Source organism: Agelaius tricolor, unplaced genomic scaffold (genome assembly GCF_023055355.1).
Source record: "Agelaius tricolor isolate 1412-34295 unplaced genomic scaffold, bAgeTri1.0.p SCAF_11, whole genome shotgun sequence".
NCBI classification, from domain to species: domain Eukaryota; kingdom Metazoa; phylum Chordata; class Aves; order Passeriformes; family Icteridae; genus Agelaius; species Agelaius tricolor.
This window is the reverse complement of record NW_027269271.1, coordinates 4,393,449-4,419,482: the sequence shown is the minus strand read 5'-3', so window position 1 is coordinate 4,419,482 and position 26,034 is coordinate 4,393,449. Positions and strand designations below refer to the sequence as shown.

Genomic DNA, 26,034 nt, shown 5'->3' with positions numbered 1-26,034 from the left:
CCTACCCTGCCTGCCTGTGTTACCTGCTGGAGCCTGCATTCACCTTGGGAGGAACCCACTGTCCCTTTATACAGTCTTGAGAAAAAACAGATCCCTGATTTCTGAAGGGAGAAGGGGACTCTCCAAGAGCTGCAAATATTTTAAAATATCAGAATGCTGCAAAAACCTCTAAAATGTCTCATCCAGGAGTTCCCAGCAGAAATCTGACAGGGAACACCCCTGGTCTGGCAGCAGGGTGCAGATGGGGTCCCCTTGCTTCTCCAGGCTGTGTGACCCTGTACCATGTGTGGAGGCACAGCTGGGTGGCCCCACACAATGTCATGACCCTGCTCCAGGTGTTAAGGGGCACATGGGTGGCCCCACACTCTGTCTGCTGCCTCTCAGAACAAGGGGCAATTTAGTGCCTTCCCCCAGGGGTTCCTCTAACCCCTGGCAGCCCCCTCACATACCTGTGGCAGGCCATAAACTCCCTAACGTGGCCTGGAGCCCTGCCTGCTGGGCTTAGAGGGAGAGGGCAGGGGCAGGCACCGGAGTGGGCTGTCTAGTAAAGGAGGACAGGAGTGGGGGGGAAAAGCCTCCTTAAGGATGGAGCCATCAGCTTTGGCTCAGGTAAAGCCCATCAGGGCAGTGATGTGTCCTCTGCTGAGAGAGCAGTCCTTGGCCAGCCTGATACCTCAGCAGTTTTGATGCCTCTGTGTAAAAGATGTGGTGTCTCTATCACTGCCAGGGACAGTGAAAAGTGGGTGGGCTCTGCTCCTGGACTTTTTCTTTCTTTCTTTTCTTGGCAAGTAGCTCATGTTTTAGCAGCATAGGGTGGTACTGGTCTGCTGCAGCCCCTTGGCCAGAGCAGGATTGACAGATCTGGCTGGAGTACAAAGAGGAGCCTCAGGAACAGCTGGGCACAGGCCAGAGGATTTACTGGTGGAGGCAAACTCCATCCAGCAAAGAATGCAGCTACTGGCTGGGGGACAAAGCAGAGCAGGACCTGCAGGGACTGTGGGAAGGAAGGGTTTAGGGGGCACCACAAGAGGTGAGGGGCAGTGGGGTGGTGAGTGCAAGGGAAATGCATCCAGTGCTCCTAGATCAGTACAATCCCACCAGGGAGGAGAAGAAAAGGTCCTGGTTAAGCATGGGGTGTCCCTTTGGAAGACATGCCCATGGTGAGGGATTGTACAGTATGGGAAAGTCCTACACAGGATGGGCATGACTCTGCTCCAGGAGAGATGTCTTCAGTCTGCTCCTGACATCTGTGGGATGCCTGGTGCAGCCAAGGAGCAGTGCTGGGGGTTCTGCAGGCCAGCCTGGTGTCTGTGTTTCCCCAGGAAGTTCCTGAAGGTGCAGTGCCTGGAGAGTGGGCAGTGGGAAGAGGGGCACTGTGTGCCCGTGGTCTGCCAGCCCCCGCCCCCCGTTTTCGAGGGCATGTACAACTGCACGCAGGGCTTCGAGCTGGACAGCCAGTGTGTGCTCAGCTGTGAGCAGCAGGGACAGCAGGTGAGTCTGGGGGAGGCACACACTGACCACACCTCGTGTTTCAGAGCAGCTACAAACCGCAGGGCTCCCTGTGCTCTGCTGTGCAGAGGGGCCCTGCAGCAGTTTGGCCCATCCCCAAGGCCAAAAACCCTTTTACCACCAAGAGCAGTCCCTCTACAAGCCCAAGGGTTGGTCTTGCAGTCCCTCTACAAGCCCAAGGGTTGGTCTTGCAGTCCCTCTACAAGCCCAAAGGTTGGTCTTGCAGTCCCTCTACAAGCCCAAAGGCTGGTCTTGCTGGACCCCATACATGGCACAAGGTGCACCACTGCCTGGGGATGCTCACCTGCTCCCTGGAAAGCAGTGGTCCTAAGCAAGCTGGCTTATCTTGTGTCAATGGGGTCAGAAAGCATAAATAGAGGGTTTCCAGTAAGTTTTGGGAGCTGCTGTGAAAGCATTCACTTAGGATGATGGGCAAGCTTGCTGCAGCACTTGTGCTCTCCAAGGGGCTTCCTTGGGCATGGAGGCTGCTGCCTGCCTGCTCTTCCACCCAGCTATCAATGCTTGGAAAGGGGCTTGTCAAAAGAAGGGTGGCTGATTCCCTCTGGTGGGATCCAGCAACAGCTGGGAAACAATTGCATTTCTGGTCAGTGCACATAGGCTGGGCCAGGTGGCTGCAGCCCAGCTGCCTTGGGGAGCTTTTCTCTGGACGTTGGTGGGTGGGAGGGGTGTCCTTGCACAGTGCTCCCCCAGAGATGGGTGGTGGCCAGGCAGTGGGTAATACCAGCTGCTCTCCCTCTGCTTTGCAGGTTCCCATCGTCTGCACTAAGGAGGGCTTGTGGACAGAGGAGTTCAAACTGTGTGAGAGCTTGCAGGGCTCCTGCCCACCACCCCCAGAGCTGAACTTCGTGGAGTACAAGTGTGAGCAGGGGCATGGCATAGGTGAGGGCAGATGAAAACCAAACTGTGTTGACTCAGTCATACCAGAGAGCTGATAGTCACAATTGACTATAGATAGATTCTCCCTGTACCAATCCCCAATTAACAGAAAAATTCCTGTTTTCTCTTCCATGATCTTTATAAACACAGAGCCAGGAAGGTTTTAGCCTTGTGCTCACCCTGGTTGCACTCTTGGGCAAGACCCAAATCTAAAGCTGTCTCCAGCATTAAGCATCTCTCTTTTCAGAAGCAGCAGGGGTTGTCTTTAGGGCAAACCCAGCTCTTTGCACTTTTTCCTGATCTGTAGCCCTCCATCTTTCCTGAGGTCTCTCCACTTGCTACCACTGCTGCTGTTTGCAGGGTTAATGTGACAAGTCCTAGATAAAAGCCATAAAAGCTGCAGTGACAATTGAGTGTAACAGGGCACTTTGACCAGAGGAGGGACCGCATCATCCATTTCTGTCTGCAGGACCTGGATGCTTTGAGCTTTCAGGAAAACCTGCAACACTCAGCCATGGTTGTTGTATCTGGTCTAGCATCCCACTGGGCAGCATGCTTGAGCTCAGCCCATATTACTCTGAAGCAAACACACCAGTCATACCAGCCTGGTCCAACCAGGCTGAGGACAGTCTAATGTCAGGGACTACTGAGGTTTAGGATTAGGAATGGGATCCCACTTGTTTTTCCAAGGTGGTTTTTGCAGCTTTTTTTCTTCCTGGGTTATGGGAAGGCAGTGGGAATTCTCTGTGGTAGAAAAATTAGAGAGATGCTTCTTAACAGGTCAGCAAACATCATATAACATCTAGGCCAGACTTATTTTCATGCTGGGTCCCATGTCCTGCCATCAAGGTTGGAATCTTTCTCTTAGGTTGTGTTTTAGTTTTCCTCTCATCTGGGAGAAGAGAATTGGGCACAACTCCTGTTGGCTCTTGGATAATTCAGGATTTGGGGGAGGAATGGCTGTCTCAGGCTGGGAGATAAAGGGTCCTCTTTACATTTCTCTACCATCAGTGTGGCCTCCTACAGGACATTGATGCCTGGCTCCAGGTAAGGTCCTCAAGGCTCTCCTTCCTCCCACAGGTGCTGTGTGCATTCCTTCCTGTATCATTCCTCCAAGTGACCCTGTCATACTGCCCAAAAATGTCACTGCTGAGACAATGGATCACCGGCTGCAGCCAACCAGAGTCCAGGTAAAAGGGGGGAGGAATTCTTCTAGCAGGGGGGTTGCTGGCAGCATGGAGAGGGAACCTCCCTCCCTCTCCATCTGGTGTTTTAACCCAAAATCTCTGCCTCAGGTAAAGAAGGGTAAGACTTGTAAAGACAAGCAGTGTATACCAAAGTTCAGCAGAGTTATCAGCTCCCAAGCCAGCTTTCCAGGAATTGCATGATACCACAATATATGAAGTTTTAATGCAAGAATCCCACTGATTTTTCAGGATGTGTGGTGTGCCTAGACCTGTTAAGCTACTGTTTATTGTCAGCCAGTGTTCTGGGAGAGCAAAAGCTGCCTCTGGCACAGTGTAAGCCTGGGTCCCCACTTACCTGGCAGCAGAGATGCAATCCTAGGCAGGCATTTCCCTGCCAAGGAAGAGGCAGGGCGCTGTCAGCTGAAAGGTGTCTCCAGCTGCCAGGACCTGCTGGCCGGCTGGGTGCCTCTGCTGCTGGAACAGGGGAGCCTTCCCCTCCCCACTTCTTACTCATTTTGTAGGCAAAGCAGCTCAAATAGCTCAAATATTTTGGATCCTCGTGGCACGACTTTACCAAAAAGCAGCTCTGCCGGGGTAATATTTCTTAAAATAAAAACGAGATGTATAAGGAAGGAGGTGGAACAAAGAAAAGCAAACAATCTTCCCAGGAGCCAGTGCTCCCATCCAAATGCTTTCCCCTCCTCCTGGGAAGCCGCAGGAGGCCCAGCATCATGCCTGTGGATACTACTGTGCACTGCCTTGAATCAGGCCCACGGCTGCCGGGGGGGCGAGGATGCCTGGGGCATGTGGGATGGTGAAGCACGAGCCTTGGAAGGAGTCCTTGCCTTTGAGGGATCGCATGGCTTGGCCCGTTGAGGCAGTGGTGTTCAGCTTCCCTTTCACCACCACTGCAGGCTTTCGTGCAAGGGAGGCATTTTGCAGAGAGGAGACACTATTTTAAGAAGGAGCTCTGTCCCTTGCCAGGAGCTCTCTCTCCCTAGACCATCTTGTTTTCCTCTCTGTCCTGGCTTCTGTCTCCGCTCCCCGCTTGGCTCCCCCAAGCCTCCAACAGTTTGCTGTTCCCGGGAGCTGCCATGCTCCATGAGATGGAGAGGATGGGGCAAACAACACAGGGAACTGCACAGGCCACTCAGAGAAGGGGCACAGTCCTGTTTTGTTTTCAGCTCTGATTCATTGCATGCCACAGCTGAGCAGGTTTGTCTCTCTGCCCTTATTTCCCAGCCTGGAATATGAGTATACTAATATGAGTATGCTAAAATGGCATCTGAGTTGCACAACAACCACATACAAAGCAGCTCCATGGGGTTGGGATGTACACATCCTCTTGGCTGAGCAGGATCTGGTGGGCTCTGGAATTCCCCAGTCTTTGCCCCATTAAGCTGGCTCTCTCTGGGGCTGGCCGAGGAGGGCCAGGACCTCATCCTGCTCCAGCCTCGTCACAGTCTTGACCAAAGATGCTGCAGAAGGACCTGTGTGGGCAGAGCTGCCCTATTCCTAGCTGCCATGCCACCTGGGAATGCTGGAGCCAGTCCTCCTGCCCCTGAACATCTCAAACGAGGCTGGGAGCAAACACACTCACCTCTCTGTGCAATTCCTGTGCTGTGAAGGGCATCCTAGGACACTTTCACAGGCCAGATGCTGTTTTATGGGGCCTCAGATTTCAAAGCCTGCCTGAGCTTTACAAGGAGGAAATTGCATGTGTGGTGGGGCTTTTCTTCCCCCTGTGTAATCATCAGTGTTCCCCACAAACCCCAGCTAAATGAGCAGCGTGGTGTGTTCCAGGGCTGGGAAACTGAGCCCTTCACATCTCGCTCTTGTGTCCATCTGGCTGCAACAGCTGAGTTTGTAAATACCAGTGAGAGTTTGTAAATACCTCAGAGTGACCGTCAGCCTGGTGTATCTACTTCAAGTCAGGTCTGGGGAGATGAGTCCTTCCTCCCAGGATGCAGTTTTCAGAGCCTGAGCAGGGATCAGCGAGCCAGCTGTAGGCACTGAGTGATGACCAGCTGGTGAATTCAGCATCACACAGAGATATGATGGTAGATTCCAGCCTCTTGTGGCTGCTTACCCCCAGCAGCAGCTCCTGGCCAAGTCAGACATAATGGTGGCACTGCCAGCCAAACCCACTTCTCAGGTAGTCCCTGTCCTTTCTCTTTGTCCTCTTCCAGTTTTGTATCAATATAGAAACATAGAATCACTAAGGCTGGAAAAAACTTCCAGGATCAGCAAGTTCAACCAATATACATCTCAAAACACACACACAGATAGACACACACAAGGTGTGTGTATATCTGGCCTCTGCCTTGAACAACGTGCCCTGGTGTGTGGGTTCCTGGGTGCAGCTACCCTGGGTATGCTGGGCCAGGAGGGTCCTGGGGGTGTCACTGCTGTTCTGCCCTGCAGTGAGTAATGCAGTGCTGCAGGAGACCCTGTGGCTCCAGAACACACTGCTGGCTGTTTCCCTGCCTCATCCACCTGAGCTAACTGCTGTCTTCTCCTCCTCTCCCAGAACATTGTGTGCACGGGCAGGCTGCGGTGGTATCCGGACCCCTCTGTCATTCACTGCATCCAGTCGTGTGAGGTAAGCCCTCCCTGGCCCCAGCACAAGCTGCCTGCTCCTTGCAGGAGAGCTCCTGCCAGTGAAGACCTGCTCCAGCACAAACCAGACACCTTTGACCTTATGTTTGCTCCGAGCTGGGCTTGCTGGATGAGCGGAGATAGCAGAGGAAGCATCCTTGGGTAGAGTCCCCACAGCCAGGATGGTGCTGGGGAGCAAGAGCTGCACAATAACCCATTTCCTTCCTTGCCTGCTTCTTTTTGGCCAGCCTGGGCAGAATATTCTAGCAAAAGGATTTCACTGGCAAGGGGTATCCCCCAAAAGCCTGAGCTGACTCCAAGCTGGAATGTTTCCCTAACCAGAACCGCAGTTCTAGAGTAACATGGGTCCAGAAAAGCCCTGTGTGACTCACCTGTCCAAATCAAACAATCAGGATTTCCAGCCTTGTATATGCAAAACAAACTGCTTCTGAAGAATCTGCAGACAAAGAATTCCTTGCAGAAATTGGTTAGCCACTCATTTAGCTTTGAATAATGACCAGGCAGGAGAAAATCATAGGCAGCCTGGAGTCAGTTCACAAAGGAAATTAAAAATAGGCAGTCTTTGTCAAGCACTAGTTGTTATTATGATTGAGGATAAAAGGAAAAAGGGGGGAAATTTTGGAATGTTGTATGCTGAAAATTTGGGATTTTTACCAAAAAGGAAAATGTAAATGGAGTTTGCACACCAAAAATAGCTTTGGGGTTAGCTGATTGTATTTTTTTCTTGTGCTCATTTCAATGCAATGATTGCTTTTCCTCGCTGGTTCTGCTGAGCTCAGCTCTTTGTGGACTGGAGTGTGGGGGAAAGGGCAATGTTGCAGGGGGCACGTCCCCAGGAAGGAAACCTCATGGTCTACAGAAGGTGCAGCAATTATTTCCCAAATTTGATGCCGGTGTTGTGCCTGTCTACTGTGAGACACAGCCTGAAAGAGCAGGGGAATGAGGTGCTGTGTGCCTGAGAGGTGTTTGGTGATTGAGTACCAGAAGTTAGTGATCCTCGGACATTTTGGGAGCTCTGTGTCTTCTAAACCACATCTTTTAGCACAAATCTGGGGTAATGTGTTTGAAATGGGATGGCTTAAGTGGAAGAGCAGACCAGATGGTTGAGTGATTGTCTCTGTGGTGGTTCTGCTAGCAAGGGAGAATTTCTTGTGCTCTCTGGGACTAGGTCCTTTCAAAAAAAGAAGCCAATGGAGTGTGAAGTGTTTCTTCCTCCCTTCCTGTGCAGCTCAGGTAACATAAAGCTGACACAATTGTGAGGCCTCTCCCTTAGGCTCAGGTACACCAGACTGACCCTAGTGTTTCCTCCTCTGTGGTTCCTGTGCTTCACCTTAGGTCTCTGTGTTCAGGGAGAGATCCCATAAGGAATGATGAAAAGTGCCAGTTTGTGTGTGTGTGTGAGACACAGACACACTGAGTACCTGAAGTCCCAGGGTAAGTCACTGTGCTCTCATCAACCACCCAAACATGCCCACAGCCAACATGAGCTCTTTCTGTTCCTATCTGCTTGTCACCCTCCTTTACTCTTAGAAAGCAGCCCCAGGCAGGACTCTTGGCACACAGGAGGTTAACCAAGCCAAAATCTTGCAGTGTCCCACCAGAAGATGGAAAGATTCCATGTTCCTTCTTCACCCTTGTAGACTTTTAAATGCTTTTTCTGCTTTCAATTATTGTTTCATCAGGAATGACCAAGCAGTCAGTACATGTTCTTCCATCCCAGGTCCACCAAAGCCCTCCATAAAGCTTCCTTGTTGCTGGAAATGTCTCTTTTGATGGGACACAGGACTATATCTGTTGTTTCTGCAGTTGCATCAGTCTGGCAGTTCAGATATCCTGAGGTCAGCAAGTACACCCAGATCTTTCTCTTCCTCCTTTGTTTCCAACTGATGAGCACCAAGCTAACAGCAGATGTTTTGCCATCAGTACAAGAGCTTGCCCTTCCATTTAATACAAGAGAATGTCATCTTGTTTCTCTCTCCAGTCCTTCAGGTCATCTAACTATTTGTTAGATATCCTGATCCTCCTCTGTGGAACAGTGCCTTCTTCCTTGTTAGCAGTTGCATCAGGGCAGGCCTGTTCTTAAGGTCACAGTCACTCACTGTAGCACTAATGAAGATTCATCCTCAGATAGTGTCTTTCACCCTTAAGCTCTCCTTTTTGATACAGCTCCCAGCCTCCTCCTCATCCCTGTTTTCCTTCTCCTCACTTCTCATACATGTCTTGGTTTATTCTTTTCTATGTGTTTCCTCCTAGGGTGCTGCAAGCTGTAAAGGTTGGACCAATAATCCAAATTTTCCTAGATAACTTTTTCCCCCCACATGAGTTTCATAGTAGTCATTGTCTTGTTGTAAAGAGTAACTCTTACTGAAAGTGCCTCAAAGTATTGCTCTGGGAGCTGCTGCAGGGAGATCTCACCAGTCTCCCCATCTGACCACAGAATACTCTGAATGTTGTTTCTACCTCATCTGTGCTGCCTTCCATCTTCATTCCTATTCCTCTCTGCCCTCCTCCTTGTGAAGAAAAACTCTGCAGTTCTCAGAGGCTGCTCACTTCCCCCAGTCCCTTGTGGATATGGAGGCATCCCACAGCAGGAGCAGGGTAGAGAAAGAATATAACCTGTCCTCTGTCCTCACTGCATTGCAGCCCCCCTCACACACATGGTTCAGATTCACTTGCCACGGGTCATATTAGTCCCAGCTTCCTTCTCATTTCATAGGAGCCCCTCAATGGAGACTCCTCCTTTAAGAGCCCAGACTCTGCCATCCTTGGGCAGTGAAATGCTGTTCCAGTGGGCTGTCCCTGTCACCTCGAGTCTGAGTCACACCTTGGAGATTCTATTGTCTCTCCATTGACTGCCAAGTGTGTGTTGGATCAGGAAGTTTTCTCTTCTGGATGCCACAGTGAGGGGAGCAACCCTACATAACAGAAATCCAGGCCACCTGGCAGCTCGTACTGTCTCTCTCTGGTGGAGTCACTTCAGGCCGGGGCATGGCAGCAGTAGCCAAGGCTCAACCTTCCCAGCTCCATCTGGAGCTCTGCCTCTTATTGGAAAGTCCAGGTCACCATGCAATGGCATTAGAGGGACTGTCACTCCCTCCCTCCCTAAAGAGGGACCGCATCTTTATCCTCTGCTGGCGGTGGATCAGCCTGCCTGCTCATCCCTGCACTCCTCTCCCACCTCCCTTCTCTTTCCGTTAATCTGGTCATCCATCTGCCTCCCTCTCTCTTGCTGTGCCTTGCCAAGTTCCCCAGTGCTGGAGCAGTGAGGCACGTACGTCAGGGAGGGAGGGAAGGAGGGAGGGAGGGATGCAAACCCTTCCAGGAGCCCGTCAGGAATTCAAGTTAGCGCCGAGCGCACTTTGCCTTTCGAGGGCCAGCGGAACATCTCGTCCCCTGCCATCAGTAGAAAAACAGATGGCAGCACCAAGGGAGGGGGCTTGGGGCTGTCAGGAGAGGCGAGTGGAGGAGGAGAGAAACCCCTCCTCCCCACCATGGGTTGGGAGGAGGTGGTTTTGGTCCTGGTGGTGTGTTTGACTGCTGTGAGGGAGGTGTTTGTTTGCAGCGTCTGGGTCACGTTCTCCTAAGCCATCCCAAGGTGGTCACCTCTGATGCATCATCCTCCTGTGCTCAAAAGCAAGTGAGACTGTTGACTTCAGAGGAAGAGACAGCATGTACAGAGATCCAGGTTGCTCCCTTGGACTGTTCCTGCCATGGTCCAAAGCAGTCTGTGCATGAGCATAGCTGCTATAGAGCACCTCCTAGTCTGTGCAATGCCCTACACCTGCACCCCTCTGTCTCCCACCACAGGGGCTCCTGTGCTTCACACTGCAGATGTGGTTTAGGTGCAAAAATTCACTTGTTTCATCATCCTTGTGTTTACCCAGTGTTATTCACAGGATGGGGTAACCACCACTGTCCTGCTCAAATGCTCTCAGGGAAAGCTAGGCTGCTCTTGCAGTGACCAGAGTGAACTTGGGCAGCTTTTTTTGGGCAGCCAATGCATTGTGCACCATGCTGGCCTCCTTCTCACCTCGAGCTTCATGTCATTGTGTGCAGGTAGCAAAGGGTTAATTGGAATGGACTTTGACTGGAGGTCTCTGCCTCATGCTCTGGATGAAGATGGGCAGAGAACAGAACACTGTTGTGAGCATGAGCTGCTGGGAATTTCTCAGGCCTGCCCTGCATGAGGACAAGGTCTCGCTGCCCTCTCGTGTTGCTGGTCATGTTATCACAATCGTAAAACGTGAATCTGTTCTCTGTTTTGTGGTTTTCCTGAGGTATTACAATGGAAATGATGAAATAGGGACTGAAGTGTGTTTGTGGTTGCAAGTTGTTCCTGAGTCTCTTGATCCAACAGGTAGTGAAGGACCCTGAAGGATCCTTAGCTCTTCCCACCAGCATGCACAAAACCTTCACTCAGCACATCCATGGTTTGTGTCCAGCATTTCTCAGTCAGAATTAACCCTTTGGAAGACATATGCAATAAGGATGGTGGGGAGTGTCCCCTAAACTCTGCTGTTCTTTCATGTGATGGGAGACAGGGTGAGACTTGTCCCCTGGGACAGCACTGCAGCTGAGCTCCAGCTGCCTCTGCTCCTCAGTATCAGTGGGGCTGGAGACCCTTGGTTCTCACTCATCCCAGGCTTGTGGGTCTCTGATTTTGTACCATGGCAGAACTCAACACAGGAAACTGTAAGAAATGTGGTGCTGGCAGAATGCTCTGCTCCAGGAAAGATTGTCTTCTGTACTTCTGAGACCTAAGGCAGTGAGGACCACAGGCACCCCAGCTGCACCAAGGAGGCTCTCTAGAGCAACTACAGCTGTGTGGCCAGAATTTAGTCACCCTCTCGTGATTCACACATCCTTCTTCTCTCTTGGACCAGGCAGTGCTGTACCTTCCACCCTGTTTAATGCAGCTTGTACAGACAGTGAGGGGGCATGAGGAGCAAGGACTGCAGGTAGTGGTCACTCCTGCATCAGACCTGACCTCTGACTGGTGAAGGCAAAGCCCTTCATGCTGGAGAGGTGGAAGGCAAGGTGGGGAGCTCTTCACATACCTGCTGGGTACATTTTCATGCTGCTTTTGGCATGGGTGGTGTGGGCTGCTCAGCATGGGATATAGCCAGGGGATGATCCCAAAGAAATCTATTCCTCTTCCAAAAATCTCAGCTGAGGTGTGCTTTTCCTAAACAGCGAGAAGATCTCTGTCCCCTGCACAAACAGAGTGTGATTGTAGCAGCATCGTTTTATTAAGAGGCAAAGCAGAGGGAAATAGATCACACAGCAGCAAGGACAAGGGACAGATGCTGAGGCTCACAGGACCCAAAAGATGGGAGGGTCTTTTGGCATGGATAGGGCTCCAGCACCCAGACACACCACCAGTAGTGGTGGAGCCCCAAAGGGGTGTGAGCAGCCTCAGCTTCCCCAAGCCACATTGTGGCAGCAGCCCTGCACTTGGGATGTACTGACCTATGGCTGCTTCTCTGCCCTCTCCAGTTCAGGTGCCTTCCCCTCATCCCCATCCATGTCCCAATTTCCCCCTCCCAGCAGTCACAGTCGTGCAGCCAGTGGTACAGACGGAGTGGAAAACCACTGAAAGCACCCGCTGAAATAAAAATCAATGAGTCGTTTCTGATAATAAACATCCCCAAGCACAGCCCAGCCAACTGCTCTTCCAACACGAATATTCATTCCCCTTCAGCTCCTTCATCCCTTGTACATTGTTTTTCTTTCTGTTTAAGATCTGTAACAAGAACTTGGCAGAAATCAGATACAAGTGGGTCAGGAGGCCCTTGTGGTTTTCAAGGCTTGTTTTCCATAACCCGTTCTATCCTGTAACATATTTTGCACAAATGGCTTGGCAGGAGATCTAATCCATGCAGCAGGAGAGCCACTGAGGGCAGGATGGCAGGCTGGTGCTCATGGCACAGGAAGTCCTGTCTTCTCTTGTGTGTATCAGTGGTATCCCTGTGAATGGTGAGCCACCATGCTTGCCAGGAGCACTAATGACACACAGCAACTTCCTCTGCTCCTCTCTCCCTGTTCTTTCCTGCTTCTGCTTCTCTTCTGTTAGCACTGAGATCAGGGTGTAAAAAGGACAAGGCCGAGGAACTCACCATGAATAGATCATAGACATGGATGTTTAGATGGAAGCAAAGATCTGCTCTGATGTGGGGATCTACACCAGCATTTCATCCCTTTCTTCCCTCTCATCCCTTGGACGGTGCAAAGACCTTTCCAGATGGCTCTCTGCTGAGGCATGAGGAAGAGTGGCATGAGGAAGAGTAGCATGACTCTGAGTAGCACAGTGCAGAGGGATAATGAAACACATCCCCATTTGGGGGTCCAAAGTGCCACATGTTCACTTCTGCAGCAGAAGTGTGTCCAAGCCAAGTCCTGGCCTGGGACACAGAAGCACTTTCAGGCACCATGAAGGCAAGGACCTGCTCTCCCAGGATGGCCATTGACAGCAGCCCATGGAGCCTCTGTGCACTCCATCCCCCTTGCAGACACCAATCCTGCACAACCTCAGCACAGACTGGTTCCAATGGGCCCAGCTGTTTGCAGGAAATCCATGTCCAAGGGACTCCAGTGTCCTGAAGAACACCTAGAACTCCACACCAAGACTGCTGGGAGGTGCTATGGCAGTACAGTGATGGTCCATCAGCTGAAATGAGGCACAACCCTCCAGCCCACCACCTCTTCCCTGCAGTGTTCATTCAGGTACATGGAGAATGTTCTCAAGCAGCAAGCCTCTGTTTTTCTGTAATGAGACTTGGGGAGAAGACATTGGAGCTGGAGGAGATGTTTCTGGAGACCTGAGATGTGGTAAAAACTATCTGCATGCTTAGCTGATGAGTGGCTCAGGGACACCAGCAGGTTCAGAAGCAGTTAGAATTTCTCTGTTTTGCTTTCTGTCTGTGTCTGAGGTGATGGGCAGGTCCATGATGTCTCCAACAAGCATCTACCTCCAAGGGACAGCTGCCACAGTTCAAAAGGAGCAGAGGGATGGCTCAGGGGACAGAAACCAGAAAACATAAAATGGACAATGAAGCACTAAGTCTGTAGGATTTTATTTCTCTTTTTCAGGCCACTTGGTCCCAGGTTCCTCTTCCCAAATTTCTAGAGGTCTCTTCCTCTGGATAGTGCTCACCCTTTTTACAATGGGCCAGGTAGACCTTCCTCACTGCTCAGGGTGGCTCAGGGCACAAAAACATCCCAAAAAACTTTCTGAGCATAAGCCAAACCTGTTCCCTCTCTGTCCCTCTCTGTTTTTCAGAGCTGATTTCCTCCTTGTGCCAAAGAGCCTCCAAAAAGAGAGAAGGAAAGTGAATGTGCTTGGGGGTGTCAAGGGGGGGAGGAAAAATAAAATAAAAGACACTGCAACAGAGAGAGGGCCAAGAAAAATATTTAATCCAAACAATGAACATTGTCATTTCCTCCCACAGTCTGCATTCCCAGTCAACTTCCCTGGGCAAGCAGGGAGAGCCAAGAATGACCGGGCTCTCTGCCTCACCAGCGTGAGTGTGTGTAAGGAAAGGGATGTGTCCTGGGGACACGCTGCTGTAGCATCACTTTAGCCAGCTCCTGTCACATCTCTGGCTTTAAGGACTGACAGTTTTCTGCAGGGGAACAGTGGTTTGGAAGGATGTTGGAGGGATTGGGACAGGGATGGGAGGGAGAATTTTCAGGGACCCCAGCTGGGGTGGTGGATGTATAGAGGCTTTAAGCGAACCAGATGTTTAACAAGGCTTTGGGCACTCTTCAAGTCCTCCCAGGGACCTCCCAGAGCTTTTGGAAAGATCTTGCTAGTGACTGATGTGGGGAGGAAGGGGAGACATCCGGCAGGGAGAAGCTGCCCTGTGCTTCTCCAAGGGCCACTCCAGCCTGTCCATACTTTCCTGTCCCCACACATCCTGCCTGCTCCTCCCTGCTACAGGCAGCACCTTCACCTGGGACACAGCTTCTCTTGCATGCCTGAGACCCCTGCAGCTGTAGCACTCTCTGGGGCAACTCAGGTTCATGTGGTTCTGTGAAGCCTGGTTTGGGCTGACATCCCCCTGCCACCAAAGGGATGGGGTTTCCAACTCATCTTCCCACCACTAGTGACTCATCGGTCCCAGGAGCAGAATTACCGGTGGTGAAGCTGATGCACAAGGCATGAGTCTGAGGGCAGCAGAAGCAGCTTTTCCAGGGCTGGTCCCTGCCCAAATGGTGGTTCCCCTGTTTCTCTAGGGCTGCTTTCAAAGTGACAGCTGAGGAGAGCAAAAACACATGCATCTTCTCAGCCACGTGGTTGAATTAGCATGCAAACAGTCTGAGCTTGATGCCCAGAATACCAATTCCCAAAGGGAAAAATGACACCAAAATTTGTGCTGACTTAGAAGCTCCATGAAAGCAAACTATGCACCCTCCTTGGATGGATCAGCAGAGTCACAAAGCCCAGGACCGGTCTGGGAGAAAGCATTTTGCTTCTTAAGGCTGGACTTGACTCCCTGAGACTGGACTCTAGCTTTTCAATGGCTGTGTACAGATAGAAATGATGAGCACTTTCCACCTCAGTGGCAGATCAGGGAAGTCTTTCAGTTCCTCAGTTACACAGTTGGCCAGCTGAATGCTGATTTTTTTTTTTTTTTTCTTTTTTCCACCTTCCTCCAAAGCATCTGGAATGGGGCATGGCCAAAAGCAAGGTGCTGGGCCTTCAGGTGTGCTCAACCAGAGCAAAACCTGCATTCCTGAAAAATAATGTGTAGCACTGAAATATGTCCAACACTGATGTGATCTGTGATTGAGTCTTCATGATCCACCTTTCCCTCACCTGTTGCACCCTTGTGTGCTCTTTCACACTGAATTAAACTCTGTAAGGTGGATCTGAAGAAAAATGCCTGGACCCTGCTTGCCTCACTGATGGCACTGGGGACTCTCTGCTGGGCAGGACAACAGCCCCAGGGATGGAGCCAGCCTGGGACTCTTCAAAGGTTGTGGAAAAACACTGTGCACAGGCACTGCTCCCTGCATGACATCTCCCAGCCTCCTTGAGAGAAACTCCACCACTGAGCCCTCGGAGATGCTTCTGGCTGGGATGCACTGGGACCTAACCAGTCCTTTCTTGCATCCTTCCTTTGCCTGCAATATTTTTCCCCTCTTTCATTCTTTTTCCCCTTTGATTTTTTTTTTTTTCCTCTTTTCATCTGTGCCTGCTCCCAGCTTCTAGAGGCTGTGTTTTTTTAGCCTATTTCAATTGCCAAGCACTCGATTTGCCGTTACTATTTTTGTGGCAGCGGCGCAGGGCTCCGGCCCGGCAGTGCCAGCTGCTGCACCTCCACGTGCTGCCACATGCCCTGGAGCTCCTGTCTGAACAAACAAGGAAGATGGATGGCCCAGCGAGCGGGAGATCCGCTGACACAGCCCGTCTCCCTGGCTGCCTCGGTGGCATGCCTGGCCCAGCAGCTCCCCACCACTCAGCACAGCACACAGCGGCTGCTGCAGTTGCCTTATTCATTTTTTCCCTGTTTATAAGAGACTTCTCAACCAGCCCACCACCCCCCTCCCCTCAGTGGAGGATGGGTATTCTGGCAGCTGAGACCCAGCTGACCATTTCCCTGGGTCACATTCATCACCTTCATGTGGCAGAGCTGGGCATTGGTGTTTTCCTTTTTCTTGACAGCATCTTAAAACATCATCAGGTGTTTTTGTGAGTTGCAGACGTGAACAAACTGCCTTCTCCCACCACTGGCATTGCTTTCTGTAGAGGCACACATCTCAAGCACAGGCTGAACAGACGCTGTATGGGGTCTGCTCTCTCACATCACCTGCCCTTAGCAGATTGCATTGCCTGTGTTCTCCCTTGCCATGATTCCTGCAAGGCCAAAATGAGACTGATGCAAGTACAAGGGCTCCTGTGCCCTCGAGGGTAACCAGCACCTTACTTTGTTCTTTCTACTTGCAAAAACAAAACCATGTGGAGGTTCTTAGTAAGGCAAAGGCACAGGAGTCACCATGTTCTAGGCAAGGAAAGGGACAGAAATCCCCAAACCCTGTGCCTGGCTCTCCTGAGCCTCGAGTCCAATTAGTCATTTTTTATTTTCCCTTCATGTGTTTTTCCAATGTAATTTGGAGCATGAGTTGTTAAGTTTCCCCAACAAGTGTTGCCATAGGAGCCTGTATTTGTTTAGGGTGGGGTACGGGCTCCGGCTGGGTGAGAGGAGGGGGCAGTTAGCCCTGATAGGTGTAGTGAGAGATGGGGAGCCTCTCCTTCCCCATGCTGTCCCTGCCTCTGTCCTCCCCCCACCTTGCACGCAAGATCTGGAAATCGTTTCAGACCTGTGCAGCCGGGATGGGCAAACCTCCCCATAATTGTATGGAAACTACCAAAGCGACGGGTGTTGTTTTGTCAGTGAGTCATGACACATGGAGCAAAGCTCAAGGAAAAACTCCACCGTGTGGAAGGCTGCAAAAGCAAATCACACCCAGAAGAGCCTTCCTCTGCCAGCGGCCCTGGCCAGTCCCAACTGCATCCTGGCACCTGCCGGCCCCCACATCCCTGCCCTGGCCCTCACGGTGCTCAGAGCTGCTTTGAGTCTAAGAAACCTTCTTTGATCACAATCATTTAAGATCCACCTGATGCTTTTTAGTGGAAGAGGAGAGTTAACACTGTTGCCTTGAAGAAATTGCACCCTGGTCTCCTGTGGACACGGTTTGTGACAGCACTGATTGGAGTCAAATCCCTTCTTGTTTTGGAGTGAGCTACCTATCTCGGCTCTGCTTCAATTTCCCAGCTCTAGGAAGGTGTGCTCTTTCTTGTGCTCTTCCAAAATCTTCCAGGCTAATGTGATCTCTCTGTGGCTGCCTGAATTTGGCCTGTGGCCTGTGCTACTGATAGCAGAGACCAGACTTGGTGGTTTGCCATAATCCCTGCTGCTACTTCCTAAAGTGTTATTAGCCTGTGTTGAGCCCATTTCTCTTCCTTTTGAGTCACAAGGACAAAAAGCCACATGGGTTCTCTGGTTTTGGCATGGTTTTTTCATGTGAATTACTGGTATTATCACTAGGCCCACATGTTGGCTTTGGCACAGTGGATGCAGGGCTATTGCGGTGCAGTGACATTTTTCAGCAGGCTCTCATTCAGTTTAAGGGTGCTACATGTGAGTGTCCATCATCAAAGGCCGAGTCTGGGCATTTTTGGGATTTCGGGTTGTTGTTTGGGGCCAACCAGATCCAATGAAATGGATCAGCTGCTTCCATGAGCAATGGGATAGCCAGGTTTCCACCAAGAGTCCTGTTCAGTCTGGAGAAGAGAAGACTCTGTGGAGACCTTAAAGGACCTTCCAGGACTAAAAAGGGTCAGGGGGAGGGACTTTTGGCAAGGGAATGGAGTGATAAGAGAAAGGGTAGTGGCTTTAAACTGAAAGAGGGTGGGTTTAGACTAGATATTAGGAAGAAATTTTTGAGGGTGATGGGACACAGGCACAGGTTGTTCAGAGGAATTGTGGCTGCCCCATTCCTGGAGATGTTCAAGACCAGATTGGACAGGGCTTGGGCACATGGTCTAGTGGAAGATGTCCCTGCCCATGGCAGGGGTGTTGGAATGAGATGGTCTTTAAGGCTCCTTCCAATCAAAACTATTCAATGATTCCAAGATTCTGATGGAAAACGTCCTGGAGGTCAGCCATGGTTGCTGAGCCAGTAAGTACAATCACAGAGCCTGAAGTGAAAGCAGCATTTCATTACTAATCACTCTATGAAGAAATGGGTTCTCCATCCTGTAGCTGGTTCAGTGGCTGCTTGGCAGTGCTGGTGTAGATCTGTGATAAATAAACCTTGGCTGCTGACCGCTCCTGATGCCTTCTTGTGAGTGCTTCCCATGCATGGCGCTGGTCACAGCCCTTGCACGGGAGAGTCCTTCAGCCATCACTGGCTGCTCCTCAGCCCTGGTCGCTTCTTCTCTGATCAGATGACTCATGTAACTAAACAATAAACTGATTTTCTGAAAGGCTGCTCATGCCATTTAACACTTCTGACACAATTCCATGGCTCATGCCATTTAATGGCTCATGCCATTTTACACTTCTGACACAATTCCATGATCCTCTAGCTGCTGCCCTTGGAGCACCCGCTGCTCCATCCACACCAGCTGGGATATCTGGTGCCCTTTGGCTTTGAAGAGGGGGTTGTGTATGCTGGAAGTGGGCCTTGGTGAGGACCCACTTTTGGGGGCAACCTTATGCTTTTGAACAACATTTCACAGAGCCTTCTTCCTCTGCCTTAGCCCTTCCAAGCAGACGGCTGGTGCGACACCATCAACAACCGGGCGTACTGCCAGTATGACGGCGGGGACTGCTGCTCCTCCACCCTGTCCTCCAGGAAGGTAAGAGAGCACCTCCCGTGGCCTTGGCCGGGATCTGTGGATTCAGGGGTGACTGCTAGCTATGTTCTTTGGCTTTGCTGGCTGTGGAACCGAGCCTGCAGTGTAACTCTCCCATGAACGGAGAACAAACGCACGGTTCTAAACTAAAGCCAGCTGAAGCTGATGGACAGCATCGCACTGATTAAGAGCGGGGTTTGGACTCAGGCCAGTGGGATTGAAACCTCAGCCCAGCTCCCACTGAGGTTCATGGGATTTCCTCTCGTTTTGGGAAAAGTGTCCCAAAGAAATGACTTCCATAGGACATTGTGCTAAACATGGTGAGTCAGAAGTCACCTTGTGTAATTGAGCTGTCTCAGGGGATTTTTGCTATGATCCACTGGCATCTGCTACAAGTGATGTTTTCCTCCCTCTCTAAGGAAGGAAGAATAGTATAGAGGGAGCAGCTTGGCATTGGGGTAGCACAGACCCTTCTTTGTCTCCCATCACAATCTTCCCTCCCACCTAACTTGCTATCCAGCACTCACAGCCCATTCTTCCTAATCATATCCAACAGCAAAACAAATCACAGGGCATGAAATAATTTCTCACTGCGAAAATATGTGAATTTGGATCTTCTCATCTTTGTTGTGGAGCTTGAATCATTTCTCCTTTCATCACGCATACATACACAGAGAAAAGGAAAAATAAAATCCTGGGAAGATCCACTTGAGATAGGAAAGAAGAGGCTTTACACCCAAGTGATGAGTGAAATCCCCACAACAATATCATGACATCTCGGAGCAAGGCATGGCCAAAATAAAGGATGGGTTCACAGTAGATAGTGGGGGGGTTCAGTCCCATAGCTCCCAGACCCAGCTTGCATCCCCCACAGGTCCCAGATCTTCCGCTCAACAAGCCTCCAGCACATCCCTGTTAAGGCAGATGGAGAAATACCGGGTTTAAACATCAAAAAAATCCCCAAAGCACTCCAGCCCTTCCTTTGCTGATCCAGTCTGTGAAAAATCAAATGTTTTCACAGCAAGAAAAACTCCTGGCTCTGAGCCTGGTGTGTATAAAACCTCTGAAGAAAACTGTTTTCTCGGCTCCCATGGCTCATTACCAGGCCACTGTCAACCAGGAGTCAGCTGCTCAGTGTATGCCCTCCCTCCTTTCTCTGCTACCAGCAGCTAAGGGGACACAGGCTTGCTCTGTCACGCACAGTTACTGTAGAGAAAGTAATGTGAAATGAGCCTCCCAACCTGCACGAGCTGTCTCAAAGCTGCACAGCTTGTGAGTGGCCCTAGATGAACCCACTGCCTGCCCCATGGAAGGCTGTTCCTGCTCACAGATCTTCCTGCTTGGCTTTCCACAATGCACAAGGACACTGCACCCACCTTGGCTTTTATGTTGGTCAGTGTGCAGGTCAGCTTTGCAGCTGAAAGCTTGGTTGAGTTCCTCTAAGAGCTGCAGAAGACAAGGCTGTGTTATCTTTGTGCTTTGCTGGAAGAGCCAGGAGTAGCTGACAGGTCCACAGGTTCAGGAGGTTTTCTAATGGTAGCAAGTAAAACTTTGAAACTAATAGACCAAAGTAAGATTTAATTGGGAGGTGCCTCAGCACTGCCAGGCCTAGTCTGAATGTCTTACACCCATCAGGGGACACTTCTTCTCAGGGTTTGACATTTGGGGCACAAGTTTCAACCCAACCATTGGCTGCAAAATTCGAAACACATTAACAAAAAGGAAAAGGCTAAGAACAAAACTCAGCTGGGGACAGGTGGTATCAGAGCCCATTGCTCAGTGAGCACAGAGCTTGGCACTGCCAACAACAGGGCACGGCCCAAAATGTCTGTTTGTCCACAGCAGTGTGGAGAGGCCTGAGGCAGGAAGAGGGGTGTCCCAGGGCGGAGCTGAGCTGTCCCTTTTGTTATAAATGATCAAGGAGAAAGCCAAATTAATAAATGCGAAAGATTTTATTTTCGTGACCAAAATACACTCCTCAAAAACCACAGTCAAAGAGACAGCGTCGGGCCCGGGATCAGCGCTGGGCGAACCTGGATCCAACCTCTATCGCATCAGATCTCCCTCTGTTCACCAATGCCATTTCCAGCAGGGCTGTTTTACACAGATTTTTATGCCCGAGGCAGAGGTGCCCCGATTTCTTTTGTCAACCCCCATATGTATAAAGTTTCTTTTTACTGTGCAGGGCTGGACAATTGCTGTTTCTTGGGTGGTGGCGGGCACTGATCATGTTAGGAGAAGTCATGTATTCAGATGTACGTTTTTGACTACTTCGGTTATCTTGACTGATGATATTTGTCAAGTGCTGATTGTCCTTGGGTGTTCCTGGGTGGTTCCGGAGGAAGCCCATCTCTTCACCAACCATGTTCTTTTTTTATTTATTAATGAGGCATTCATTCCCACTGCCACCAGGAGATTCGCGACTTCAGTGTGGTAATCTGTCTCCGTGGTCCGAAGCTCGTTGGATGTTTAATTTATTTTACAATTTTTATTTCATACATTTTCCACCTAAGCATGAATTACTTTACATGACTCTCGGAGTTCAGTTGTTAATTGCTGCCCTGAGATGTGTGAAAAGTCTCTATTTCAGCCCGCGCATCCAAAGAACGAGTCAGAGCTCTTCAGTTTTCGGTCTTGAAGTTGTTTATTAATTCTTATCTATAAAATTTTCTTTCTGCCCAGCTGAGATCTGCTCAGCAGGGCAGCCACAGGCACTCTGACCGCCCTCAGGGCGGTGTTGTCTTTTTATACTGCAAACTACCTATATCATATGTACAATTACTTTCCAATACCTATCACCTATGTTAGACACTGAGCTTCTACTCTAAGCCAATCCCAAAGTGCCAACATCGCTGCAGAAGATGGAGACCAAGAAGAAGAAGATAGGCTAGACACGCCCAAGTTCCTCCATCTTGTCCCCAAAAACCCCATTCCAAAAATCCTAAAATCTACATTTTCACCCTGTGATAATTTTATTATTATACTATTTAAACTTCTGTGACTTTCAGGTCCTCATACAAAAGCTGGTAATTTAAATCCGCAGGTGCTCTGGGCTGCGTGCCAGGGTCCCTGAGCCCCCCGGCAGGGTCCTCCGCAACTCTGGACACTCGGAGGGACGTACTGAGTTCCGACACATGACCCATTACACTTTGCTCCCCTAGGTGATCCCTTTTGCCGCCGACTGCGACCAGGACGAGTGCACCTGCCGCGACCCGGCGGCCGAGGAGAACCAGTAGCGGCGCCATGAGGGCCTCTCTGGGTCAGGCAGCGCCGGAGGAGCCGAGGGGCAGCGGCGGGGCCGTGGCGTGAGGGAGAGCCGGGCGGGGCATGGCGGCTGCGGCTGAGGGGACGGCTCCAGCCCACCGAGGAGCCCCGGAGGGCGGGCTGTGGCCCCCTCGCCGTCGCTGCTCCCTCCAGAAGCCACACGAGGCGCTCAGGCCGGGGTCTGGGGCCGCCTCAGCCACACGCTGGGCTAGGGCCCGTCCACGCCGGGAGCCCGGGTGCTGCCATGGATGTGTGTCCTGGTGCGCTCCTGGGTGTCTGTCTTTGTCACTATTCACCCCTCTCTGCTGTACAGACTTCTTTTAGCAAGGTCGAGGTAGTTGTGATCTCTCTGCAAATATTTAAACTTAATTATATCTATATACATATATATAATATATATAAAAATATATATTATATTTTCTTTGCTCTCGATGAAGCTGAGAAAGGGTATCCTTTATCACACACCCATGCTGCTGTGAAGTACAAACCATTGGGAAAAGCACAGGTCAGGGCAGGAGGAGCAGGGATTTTCCCCTTCCTTGCTGAGCTGGGAGGAGGACGGAGAGAGAAGCCAAACACCCAGGCCATGCCAGGCAGGGAGGCTCCCACCTCACGGTGATTTGGGCATCTGGCAGGGACCAAGTTTTGCCCTTGGTATTTGCCAGTGCTTTGTCCTGTTCTTCTTAGGGTGTGGATCTGGATCAGGATTGTGGGGTTGAGAAAAAATGTTATTGTGCCCTTGAATCATCCCAGTGAGCACAACAGATTCCAAGGGTACCACAGGCATCCATCACACATTATTTTAGAGCCCTCTGGGCAGGGTTATGTGTCCATGGGGATCACTGCATGGTCAATAGGAGCAAGGACTCAGCGTGCTCCCTCTCTGTCTCACTCCCCCAGCCACTGCACACCCAGCTGGGTGTAGAGGCCAAACCAGTGTAGCTGTGTGATGCTTGAATGAAGGATGCTGTGGTGGTCCTTCTTCTCTTTCCCTCATATCTGAGCTCCAACTGAGTTGTGTTGTCAGCAGCTCTCAGAGGAGACTAGACCCTGCAATGCCAAAAGGACCAAAAAAAAACTGTCAGGAGAGTTTGAGAATTATCTTTTCTCATTGAGGTTTTCCTTAGTATTAGTATTCCTTATTATTATCTCTGTCCCAGCCCCTCAGGCTGGACATACAGTTGCTGACTTCCAAGAGGCTCTTGCCCCTGTAGGCACTAAGTGAAAATCTGCAGATTCAATTCTGGCCTCAAAGAAGCCCAGCAAGAAACTCTGCCCCCCATAATTGACTCCCAGAAGCTCAGCTTGGACCCAGCCACATAAAGGCAGCAATAGGGAAGGTGCCTGGCTCCAGCTGGGATTATCACTGATGGTTTTGTGCTGTAAAGAGGCAGAGAAAAGGGATAGAAAGAGGAGAGGAGAGCAGAGAAGGGACCGCAGACTAGGAACTGATGGCAGTGTCCCCGGGTGAGCTGCAGGCTGGGACCAAAGGACTCCAGGCTGTGTCCTGCCTGCATGGCCTGTGCTGTTGGATACAGGCTTCCAGCCAGTTTGTCTGATGAAGGAGTGGTGGAGAGAGGGTGACACGGTGTGGAGAGACCAGGAATTTTCAAGGCATCGTTGAAAACAGAGCTTCCACTAGCTCTACCCCATCCTATTTTGCAGGAATTTCCTATGCTTGTGTTTTACTGGAGGACCTGAGTAGGGGCAGAGGTGCTTGGACATCCTACCAGCATCCAGGCAGGAGATGCCTTGTCCTTCTCCAAGCCCTTTTCTGACCCCAGGTGTCCCCATCCACCTGGCCTAGGCAGAGATTTGAGGGGAGGTGGGGGACAATGAGCCCAATCTCCTCTTGGGACACCGACATTTTTGTTCTCATTGTGCACAAGGGACAGTGCCCCAGAATTCACTGTCACTTGGGCAGATAGCAGCAATATCTTGTCAGATACCCACTTTTCACTTAAAAAACAACCCTCAAGCAACCCAAGGAAATTCAAATAATAGCTGCCCTCCCAGGATGTGCAGCTTGGGCAGCCTGTCCTGCTCCACCAGTGCAGGGAAGAGGAGTCCAGGAATTCCAACACAGCAGAAGTGGGGTTCTGGCAGCCCCCACAGGTGGGGGCAGTGGGGACATGGCATGAACATCACACCCAGAAGCAGAATTTCAAGTCCCAGCATCTTGCCATGACAAACCCTTCCCTGCCTGGTCTCAGCATTACCTGGATGCCTATGTGTTTATATACCAAATTTGTATCCTTTTGGCATGAAAATCCTGTTTTTTTCCTCTGCTCACCTGTGTGTGCAGGGAAGGGACCGTGCCCCACGGACAGGGGAACTGGGGGGTTGGGACAGGAAGTGCTGGCTTGGCTGGTAGACATTTGTGCTTCTTATGACCAGACAGCTTCTACATACTGAAATATTGTTCTTCTATAGCGACACTGAGCGGTTTTTGTCCCCTTTAGGGTTTTATTCACAATGGAGGCTGCTGCTATTTTTATTTTTTTGTATTTGATAATTATTTTTTATAAAAATCTATGAAAAATAAATAATCTTCTCATCCTCCATCTGTCCTGCCTCTTTGATTCACCCCAAAGGGGGCCAGGGAGGTGGTTTGGTCTGACATATTCCTCTCTTCCCAAATCAGAGACTCTCCCAGAACAGTCACAGCCCAACTGGAGATTTCCTTTGGGTTTTGGGGTGTGAGGGGACACTTAGCTCCAATGCCACCTCCTAATTCAAGGCTGCTACCCAGGCAGCCTTTTGCTGTGTCACCAGCTGCAAGAACACTTTGGCAGAAGGTCTTCTCCTGGTTATGCTACAAACTGGCCACTTTTTGTAATTAAGCCACTTAAAATGAGGGGAAATGTGTGTGTGTGTGTGTGTATGTTCACATCCCTGGCGATGGGGAGCAGAAGGTGGCCCACACTAGAGCCAGAGGACCATGTGGTATCCTGGCAAGAAAATTAAACCCCAAGACAATAAAGTTGCTTTAGATTTGTTTGGATTTTTTTTTTTCATCGTTTTCTTCAGTGACCAGGTAAATTTTGTACCTATGGTCTGAGAAGCACCAAAAAGCCCTTGCCCTGTGTTCAAACCCCACTCTTCTTCCTCCAGCCATCTCTGATGCTCCTCATCAGTCTTTTCATCATGTCTGGTCTTTGCACAGGGACTCAGTCCCAGAGGAGGAACAGCATCTCCTGGTGACATCAAATGTCCTCTCTAGGGCAAAGCTCCCCAAATCACACACTCTGGAGAGGAGCCAACAGCAGCCCTTCCAAAACACACACACACATTACCAAACCCTTCCTAAAAACCTACCAATGTGCTGCTGATGCACCCCTTGCAGTCCACTTCACCCTTTTTTGGGGTGCCTTTCTCCAAACCCCCGTGGATTGCAAGCCAGATGACCCCTGAGAAGATTTTGTGCTGAGATATTGACACAGCAGTTTAGGCTTGCAGCTGCACACCCTGCTGCCACACAGACCGTCTTCTCTTCCTCCTCCTCCTCCTCCTCCTCCTCCTCCATCTCACTATATAGCCACAGCTTATTGTGCAATGAGATGGTGGTTAACTGCATGGAAAATAGCAGAAGGAAAGTATTGGGAGTATTTTTAGCTTATTTTCCTGCAATTTAGCACTGGGAAAAGAAAAAAAAAAAAATCAAGTTGTTCCATGAGACTTGATGAAGTCTGGTTTCCTATGGATTTGTGTGCTATAGTCCCTAAATCCCCCTCCTGTGTCCTTCCAAGTGTCCTGCCTGTCTGCCTGTCTGTCTGCCCAGGCTGTCCCTGGGTCTTCCACCCATCTGGCAGGGCAGGTGGCAATGCACACTGGGCTTGGCCAAGGGACCTGCCCTTGTAAGTCCTGATGGCCTGACCATTAGACACAACACAGCACTGTAAGTGGCTTTTGGCATCTTCTGCAGATCTCACCTCTGTCCAGGCACTGCTTTTCACATTCTTTGTGGGACATTAATACTCATGTTGCTGCTAGTCCTCTGTCAAAAGTCTGCCAGATGGACCAGGACATTGTCCAGGGGTGGTTAATCACCAGACAGCACCATCTCATCTACCTAATATACTAAAAGAATGGCTAAAAGGTGGGCAAATCACCTTATAGACAGAAAAAATGGCTTTTTTGGACTCTGCTTCCAAGTTCCCAGCCTCTGTGGAGGTTTGCAAATGAAGGGCTGAG

At 50.5% G+C, this 26,034-nt stretch overlaps 2 protein-coding genes across 3 annotated transcripts in view; one reads left to right on the top strand and one right to left on the bottom strand.

The window, feature by feature from the left end:
- The window catches only part of PAPPA2 (pappalysin 2), an 88,219-nt gene extending 66,407 nt beyond the window's left edge, over positions 1 to 21,812 (top strand). The window contains exons 17-22 of the mRNA XM_071435898.1: positions 1,323 to 1,491; positions 2,277 to 2,409; positions 3,487 to 3,596; positions 6,124 to 6,195; positions 18,481 to 18,579; positions 21,738 to 21,812. Coding sequence (XP_071291999.1) covers positions 1,323 to 1,491; positions 2,277 to 2,409; positions 3,487 to 3,596; positions 6,124 to 6,195; positions 18,481 to 18,579; positions 21,738 to 21,812 — 658 coding nt within the window. The remainder of the gene's footprint in view (positions 1 to 1,322; positions 1,492 to 2,276; positions 2,410 to 3,486; positions 3,597 to 6,123; positions 6,196 to 18,480; positions 18,580 to 21,737) is intronic.
- Positions 15,366 to 26,034, bottom strand: part of ASTN1 (astrotactin 1) — a 74,795-nt gene continuing 64,126 nt past the window's right edge. The window contains exon 23 of one of the 2 annotated variants that reach the window (XM_071435903.1): positions 15,366 to 19,488. In XM_071435903.1, the coding sequence (XP_071292004.1) occupies positions 19,467 to 19,488 (22 nt within the window). In that variant the 3' untranslated portion in view covers positions 15,366 to 19,466. Of the gene's footprint in view, positions 19,489 to 20,509; positions 22,891 to 26,034 lie in introns of those variants that run through there. The other variant, XM_071435904.1, reaches the window with a different exon arrangement.